General features: G+C 36.6%; 1 protein-coding gene across 3 annotated transcripts in view; it reads right to left on the bottom strand.

The window, feature by feature from the left end:
* Nucleotides 1–3416, bottom strand: part of LOC109225273 (uncharacterized protein At1g04910-like) — a 13214-nt gene extending 9798 nt beyond the window's left edge. The window contains exons 1-3 of one of the 3 annotated variants that reach the window (XM_019389880.1): nucleotides 3145–3416; nucleotides 872–934; nucleotides 693–774 (exon numbers count right to left, since the gene is read on the bottom strand). In XM_019389880.1, coding sequence (XP_019245425.1) covers nucleotides 693–774; nucleotides 872–934; nucleotides 3145–3270 — 271 coding nt within the window. In that variant the 5' untranslated portion in view covers nucleotides 3271–3416. Of the gene's footprint in view, nucleotides 1–692; nucleotides 775–867; nucleotides 935–2094; nucleotides 3061–3144 lie in introns of those variants that run through there. The other 2 variants (XM_019389881.1, XM_019389882.1) reach the window with 2 other exon arrangements.

Genomic DNA, 9174 nt, shown 5'->3' with positions numbered 1-9174 from the left:
AGTGCCGTACGGGAAAACCAATGTCAAGAGCAATTGAGAGAACAGAAATGAGAATTCAGAATGAAAGAAAGCTTGATTGCATTAATGAAAGCTATTACAGAAAAGCAACGCGGTGTCGAGGGGGAGAGACACCAGTACAGAGAATTGCTTGCTTGCTAGAAAGTTTTGATTGCTTGATCCCCCCTAATAGTACTTAAAAAAAATAAACCAAAGTTACAGGAGTAGACCTAATTAAGCTAGAGAAACATAATGGAAGTGCATGAAATAAACTACTCTATATTTACAATGAAAATGACTTAGTTTTCTATAAGGCAGCAGCAGGCCCGTTGTCAGCAGCAGTGTCTTTGGCATCACGGTCTGCGCGCGCGGCGCTGTTGGCTTCTGCCTGCGGCATGGCGCTCGCGAGGAATATCGGTGGGGCGACAGAGGCACCTGCGCGCTTGTCACTTGGCGCGGCCAAGACCACGGGGCCGTCCGTGGCGCTAGGCATTGGGAGGTTCGCTAGGACGCCACGGGGCGCGCCCAAGGGGTCATGGGGCATGGCTGGAAAGCCGCCCATGACAGATAACGTTGATGCTACGAAAAGAAAGAATGCTGCACAGAGATCCTTGAAACTAAAGAATGCTGCACAGAGATCCTTGAAACGACACATGAAAGTTGAAGTGCATTAGAACTGATCCATAGACACTCACAAGAGGCGGTGACAGATTCAGTACAGGGTTTCCATCCTTGGTAGGCCAAAGGCATCCAAAGGTCAGACTGTTCTTTAGATGACTACATGAAAAAGAAGAATCAAATAAGAGATCCTTCTACCATTCTCTGGGCAATATGAGTAAAATTTGGAGGAACAAATGAATGCAATCTTACGCACAGTTTGGCGTTGTAGAGCACTCTTCAGAAGACGTGAGTGCCTGGGTTTTGGAGCATTCCACTCCTGCGGATGCAAACAGGATTACGGATATAAATTTTGCCTTAAGAATCGGGCTTTGATAAATGGTGCAAGTAAAATTGTGTAGTGACAACCAAAAGTATGTACTTGCAGGCACAAATTGACTGTATTCCCAAGTTGTCAAAGTTTTATTCAATGCAGATAAAGAATTAAGAGAAAGGAATCTACTTTTCACTTAGGCTGTTCACTCCAATTTATCTGTATCATCTCTTGTTCTACTAGAGTTCCGTTCTCTTTGTAGTCAGAAGCTATTCATAGCAACTTCTACGTTCGCGGCAATATCATGTTCTCTTAGTTAGAAATGCTGCCTTGTTAGGTTCCTTTCAGAAGAGTTATGCAGACCTAAAATTATCATTGCTTTTCAATTGCTTTACCATTTTTGCAGGATTAAGACTTTCCAGGCAAGGAAACCACGTGGATATTTTATTTCTACTGATGTATGGCATTATCTAGCTTCATTTTAAATAGTTCGAAACGCAGATGAAGGTAGAAAACATTGAACAGTGATTAGTAGTTTTTGTTTGGTGAATCATGTCAGCAACTGTTAGAATGGCAAACAATAGTTTACTGTTTTCTGGGCTAAGAAGTGTGAAAATTATGCAAAACCTAAGTAATTGTGGCTTTCTTCAACTTGAAACAGGAGTATGGTGAACTAACTTAAATGCTATACCCACTGTGAATAACATCTACCACAGTATTTATCTGACCAAACAACTGTCATTTATTTTAACAACTAATGATGATCGAGCAAACAAATCCAACTTTGAGAACTCATATTTTCCAGTGGACTAAACAATTCTTCTCTACAGTTAGACAGAGTGGCATTGTGCATTCCTAATTACCAGACAAATACCATCTTCATGCACAGGATAAAAAGATGGCATATAGATGGTCCAAGCCAAAGTATCCAACTTAACAAATCGGCAAACCCTTCTTTACAAAAGAAAAGACAAGTTTGTATTGTAAAACAATGCCAGCCAGATTCCAAGATAACAATATTTCTTCTGCCAGTTTCATAGGGGTTAAAACTGAAAGATACTGCTGGGCATCAAGCAAATCTACCGAACAAAAATCATCAGTCATTCATATGCAAGACAGTAAACCGGAAGTTTCTACAATTGCCGAATCCACCAGATTACCCTTACTTCTGAAGCTTTATAAGTTTGACTGCCTAAAATTGACAAGCATACACTTTCTGGTTTCGTTTCAACATCACTGTTCATCCAACCACTTCGCCTTCTACACCCAAAGATTAAATGCGACACACCTAGTTTTTACAATTTAACCCCTTCAATTGATCCTCCAAAGAATCTAATCTTACTCAGATACCATTTTCACTTCAAAGATGGTATTCTTATGCTTTTCTATCCATCCCCAGGAATCAGTTTCCTTTATTCCCAACAGACCTTAATGAAGCCAAAAAGTGAAAGAAAAAACAGCACAACTTAGAAGGAAAAAAGTCATTGAAGAAACAGCAATGGATATATGAGTATTTGCAACCAATAACACTTCAATCCCAAACTTCTAGGAGTAAGCTGTACCAACCCTCAGTATCTTTTTCCTTTTTCTTTTTTGGTGTAACTGAGAAATTTTGAGGATCTATAGGTCATGGGTTCGAGTTGTCTCCGTATAGGTCACGGGTTCATGCCGTGGAAGCAGCCACTAATGCTTGCATCATGATAGGCTGTTTACATTACACCCCTTGGGGTGCAGCGCTTCCGCGAACCCAATGTGAACGCGGGATGCCTTGTGCACTAGGCTCCTTTTTTGTGTGTTTACTTTTTTTATATTTTGAATCGAAATCATGGCTCCGCCGCTGCTGCCTCTAACCACTGAACCAAAGTCTTCAGGGCACCAATTCTCAATATCTATTCTATTCCATTTATACTTGTTTCATTACAATAGTCAGTAATTTGTCTAACACAATAGGTTCCATACATTTTTCTAGTGACAAAAAGGCAGAAAAATTACAGAGTGAGATACAACAGGAAACATACGGAAAATTTTATTTTGTGTCTAATACGACTGAAATTAGTTGTATGAGGCAACTTTTTTGTCTCACAGTTTTGTGGACCCAGATTTCTGTGGACCCAGAGGTGTAAGATTGGGGTCCACAAATTTGTGAGACAAAAAAGAGCCTCATACAACTAGTGTAAGGATTATGAGACACAAAATAAAACTTCTCGGAAACATACCGAGAAAATGGAAGGCGAAGCATGGCTCAAAGGAGTGAAAAAACTGGGAAAGAAAATGGGCAAAAGTAGCAGAAAAACACCAGCCATTGTGCCACTTCTATGGCTGCTGTGATGATAGAGCCTCATACTTTGGTTGTGAAGCCGCTTTAACAGCAGTATTGGCTCAACCCCTGATCAATAATAGTAGAATGTAATCTAATGAATAACAGATTTTTCCAAAAAGCCTTGATTTTGGAGGAATATATATAAGAAGAAGAATATAAAAGGGGAGACATTATGATTATTCGCTAATAAGTATGTCACGGGTGCACCTTTCTCCATATATATCAAGTACATATACTGATATACATAGCATATAAAACCTATTCGTACATAGTAGAGAAAATCAAGAGATACTAGTATTTTTTTTAATCTGTTTAGAAATAATTTAATTTTTAATTTTTCGATAATAAGTCATACCCAGAAAAATGTCAATGAGATGTTTGGACCTAAAGTTTAAAAAGTCACTTCATTTTCACTCAAATATTGTCACTTAAATTGGGACTATTTATAAATTCGGATCAATCTAATAATCAAAGGGTGATGCAATTAGAGGCGGAGCTAGAATTTCAACCTTACGTATAATGCATTTTAGAACAATGATTTCAAGTGTAGTGACTAGGTTCTAAATTTTATATTTTTATATATTTAATGAATTTTAAACATCAAATACATTGTTTAAGCAAAAGTTAATGGGTTAAGCTGAACCCATAAATTGGCTTGTGCCCCCTGAGGGCATCTCCAACAATCACTCTATTTTTTGCATCATTTTTCACTCTAAAATGGTGCAACACCAAATCTACTCCAACAATCACACTATTTTTTACACCAAATTTTCTCTCTCTTCTATATTATATTATTATCTTCTATTTACTTTTCATTTTTTATTTCCTTCAAACTAATACTATCTTTTTTCTTTTTTCCATATTCATTATATATAATTCACATTCATCACTTATATAATCATTTATTACAAAATTTTACATAAAGGATAAATTAACAAAAAGTGAAATCATTAATAAAACATAATTAAATAAATATTACATCATAGTCAAATTTAATTTAAGTACCACATAAATATTTAATTTTCGCATCTATTCTCCCATAAATGCTCGATTAATGCATTACGAAGTGCGAAATGCGCATCTTTATCCTTAATTTTTTTGTGTCGAATTAAAAATTGTTCAAATCGGTGATCTTGATCTACTACCATTTCTACCGTAGGAGCTGGACATTCACGCGCATCTTCAATTGGTGCAATAAGATCACGCTCGTCCTCAATTATCATGTTGTGCAGTATAATACATGTGGTCATTATATCACGTAGGATATAAAATAATATATAAATATAATATATACAAAACTTAATATATCAAAAAATAGGATATAAAATTAAAATTATAAAAATCTTAATATAAAAGTTAATTATATACACAATATATAATTAATTAAAAGTTCAACAATAAAAAAATGAATAAAATATTATTAAACCAAATATAGAGTAATGAATAGTGTTGCACCAAATTTGGTGCAACATTATTCATGCTCTATAATAGAGCAACAAATGGAGACCATTGGAGCAATTTTACTCTATTTCTTGCACCAAATTTGGATTTGGTGCAAAAAATAGAGTACCATTGGAGATGGCCTGAATGCAACATTGCATCATCAAGTTTATCCGAACTCAATACTTTTGATGCGAAATATAAATTTATACATAAAAAATTATTTTTTTCAACAAAAGAATTACTATTGTAAGAACAATAAATCTAAACCCGTAATTAAAAAAAATACGTAATTAGATTTTACTAGTAAAAGCTTCCACTATTGTAGGTGGTCACTACTCTTACCTACAACTTCAGAGTTATGGGTTCGAATCACCAAAGGAGTAATAACTCCAATAAAAGAAATCAAAGAGGAATCAAAAATAATACTTTCTTCGGTCCAAAATAAGTAATTTTTTGGCATTTTTTTTGTGGTCCAAAATAAGTGATTTTTTCAGATCTCAAGAATGAATTAATTATTTCTTTCCTACATTGTCCTTGGAGTAAATAGTGTTGGAATATGTGTTAGGAGTGTTTATGTGAGATAGTAAAGGTTAATATGGTCATTTCCATTGTTAATTAATACTAAATGGTGGATTTCTTAATCTATGTGAAAACATCTAAAAAAATCACTTATTTTGGACTGGAGGGAGTAATAAAAAGAAAACCTGGGGTGTCGTTTTCACAGAGGAAGACACACGATATCCAACTCATAAACTGATAGTGAACGCACCTCTTATAAAATTGTACGTGGCATCAAATAAAGGAGGAGTTGTTAATATTTCTTGTTGTTTTCTCGTTGCACAAATTGGTACGCTTCATTGTAAACAGTGCTCCGCACCGACACGGCTTTGCACATACCAAGTGCTAAAAAATTACAATAAGAGCTACTTTTCAACTAATTCAATGCGTAAAATCTTTAAAGTTGAATTCATAGAGACGTTTGTTACTTGGAATAAGGATAATAATTTTGCGATAAAGTTTGGGATTAACTTTATTTTATATTTAGCTTAGGAAATTAATTAATTCCGGAATAATTTTTACACAAAAATTATGAAATTAGCTATTCCATATAGAAGGTGGGGTAGCTAATGTTGAGAAATAAACCCTCACAAAAATAATATTCACGGTATATGACTGTAATAAATGCAGATTACTAAAATACAGTAACCAATGGTAATAATAAGACAAACAAGGACAACGAGATTTTTTACTTGCTACCACAAAGTATAAAATCCTTTCAATAGTAAAATACTCCAAAACCACAACACACTCAAAATAAATAACCCTCTTTTGCTTTTTCCATCTCACTACAATAGTGCCCAAACTCTCTATATTTTTACTCACACAGTATTTTTCTGCTTACACTGTGAAATTTCTCTTACTTTATTTGTTTTGTGTGTTTACAAATGAAAGTAAAGGCACCTATTTATAGTTGCAGAATGCCCACGATAATGTATATAATGACATCAATATCTATTGCAAAAGTCAGCTTCTCCATGTGAAATCAAAGAATAATTGCCCGCCCAAATATTTTCTACTATTGATTTGGTTGGCTTGAAATCTCAAAGCCAAAGGAAATTTCTCTTCTTTCACATGGGCCATGGGATGGACCCAACAAATCTCCCCTTCCAGTCTCATGCACCTGAAGGAGGTAACTCCAGTTTTCATATAGAGTTCATGCCGACAAGTTCTTTGCATAGCTCGAACTTGTCTCTTGGTATTACCTTGGTCAACATATCCGCAAGATTTTCACTCGTGTGAATCTTTTTGACCTTCAAAAAGATTTGTGAGCAAGTGGTATTGCTCACGAATCCAATGATATCTTATGTCAATATGTTTTGTTCTTGCATGGTACATGGAGTTCTTGCTCAAGTCTATTGCACTTTGACTGTCACAATAGACGATATACCCCTTTTGATGCAATTCAAGCTTTTGAAGAAACCGCTTGAGTCATGTTATCTCCTTGCCAGCTTATGTAGCGGTGATGTACTCTGCTTCAGTTGTTGAAAGTGTGACGCATTTCTGCAATTTAGATTGCCATAATATAGCTCCCCTTGAGAAAGTAAATAGATATCCAGTAGTGGATTTTCTATTATCAGTATCATCGGCCATATCACCATCTGTATAGCCCAATAAAACTGGATCTGATCTCCCAAAACACAAGCATTCATCCGAGGCTCCTTTTAGATACTTGAGTATCCACTTCACAGCTTCCCAATATTCTTTCCCTCGATTGTCAATAAACCTGCTAACAACACCCACAGCATGAGCAATATCAGGTCTAGTACATACCATTGCATACATCAAGCTCCCGACGGTAGAGGAATATGGAACTTTAGCCATACTTTCTTTATCTTTCTTTGTTGTAGGACACATAGTCTTGTTCAACTTCATATGACCAACAAGAGGCGTGCTAACTGGTTTAGCGCTCATCGTGTTAAAGCATTTAAGTACACGTTCAATATACTTTTGTTGTGACAGAAACACATTTCTATTTGTCCTATCACGGAAATCTCCATTCCTAGAATTTGTCGTGTTGGACCCAAGTCTTTCATGTCAAATGACTTGGACAAATCGTCCTTCAACTTGGCAATCAACTTCTCGTCTTGTCCTACAATCAGCATGTCATCCACATATAACAACAAGATGATAAAGTTATTGTTAGAGAATTTCTTATAGTATACAAATGGATCTGAAAAAGTCTTTGTGTACGTTTGACTTCTCATGATTGATTCAAACTTCTTGTACCACTGCCTTGGCGCTTATTTCAGCCCATAAAGACTTTTTTTCAACTTGCACACCATGTGTTTCTTTGCCTTTTTTCCAAAACCTTCTTGCCGCTCCATATAGATCTCTTCTTCCAAATCTCCATGCAGAAACGCAGTTTTTACGTCCAACTGCTCCACTTCAAGTCTAGGCTAGCTTCCAAGCTCAAGATTGTACGAATAGAAGTAATTTTGACAACAGGTGAGAAAATTTCATCAAAATCAATACCTTTCTTCTGTTCGAAACCTTTTACCACCAATCGAGCTTTGTATCTAACCAGCTTGCCGTTTTCATCTTTCTTAAGCTTAAAGACCCACTTGCGCTTAAGCGATCTTTTAAGTTTTGGAAGTTCAACCAGTTCATACGTGTCATTCTTCAGTAGAGAATCCATCTCTTCTCGCATGGCCTCCATCCACTGAATTTTTTCTGGATGAGACAACACTTCCTTGAAGCTCTCTGGCTCCCCCTCATCAGTGACGAGGATATATTCTGAATAAGGATACCTCGTGGACTCTACCTTCTCTCTTTCAGATCTTCTCAAAGGTTATTGTCCTTGTTATTGTTGTTGTTGTTGTTGTTGTTGCTCTTCTTCTTCCTCTTGTGGACTAGGGTGCTCCCACTGCTCAACAACCTCTTCATCTACACCTTTTGTGTGCCATTCTTCACCTGTGGAAGGATTACGTACAGGTACAGTAGGAGCAGTAACAAAGTTAGTGACTGTACCATTATCATTTTTTGGTCTCTGTTGATTGATCGCCATCAATCCCGACTACATCTTCTCTGAAGACACATCTCTGCTTTTGATGATCCTTTTCCTTTTCGGGTCCCGCAATCTATAGCCGAACTCTGCATCTCCATAACCAATGAAGATGCAGGGAATAGCTTTGTCATCCACCTTCGTTCTCTGCTCCTTCGGCACATGTGCAAGAGCTTTACATTCAAACACTTTCATATGGGAGTAGGACACCTCTTTGTTGGTCCATAATTTCTATGGAATGTCAAACTCCAATGGAGCTGATGGACTTCTGTTAATCAAGTAACAGGCTGTGCGAGCTGCTTCACCCTAAAATGACATAGGTATTTTTGCCATTTTGATCATTCTTCTCACTTTTTCGATAATGGTGCGATTCATCCTTTCAGCTACACCATTGTGTTGTGGGGTTCCAGGAAGTGTATTCTCATGTCTGATTCCATGGCTTGAGTAGTAGTCTTCAAACTCCTTTGAAGTATACTCTCCTCCATTTTCTGTCCTAAGACGCTTCAATTTTTGACCTATCTCCCTTGGAATTTCTGAAAAACTTGAAATACCCGGTCTTTTGTTCTCAAAAAATAAACCCACAATTTCCGTGAAACATCATCAATAAATGTGAGAAAATATTTGTTACCTCCCATTGATTCTACATCCATTGGACCACAAACATCAGAATATACTAATTCGAGTATATTTAGTTTTCTTCTGTGAGTTGCTTGAAACGATACCCTGTGTTATTTTCCAAATAAACAATAATCACAAGAATTCACAGCCTTACCTTTTGCAAATGAGATGAGTGACTTCTTGGATCGGATCTTCTTTCCCTTCTCACTCATATGGCCCAAAATCTGGTGCCATAAATCTGCAGGCGTATCATCTACAGCCGCATGTAATCCACCTTCACATATCTCAGCGGCTGTCTTGTAC

The sequence above is a fragment of the Nicotiana attenuata genome, chromosome 5, assembly GCF_001879085.1.
Source record: "Nicotiana attenuata strain UT chromosome 5, NIATTr2, whole genome shotgun sequence".
Classification (NCBI taxonomy): Eukaryota; Viridiplantae; Streptophyta; class Magnoliopsida; order Solanales; family Solanaceae; genus Nicotiana; species Nicotiana attenuata.
This window is presented reverse-complemented; position numbering and strand designations above follow the sequence as displayed.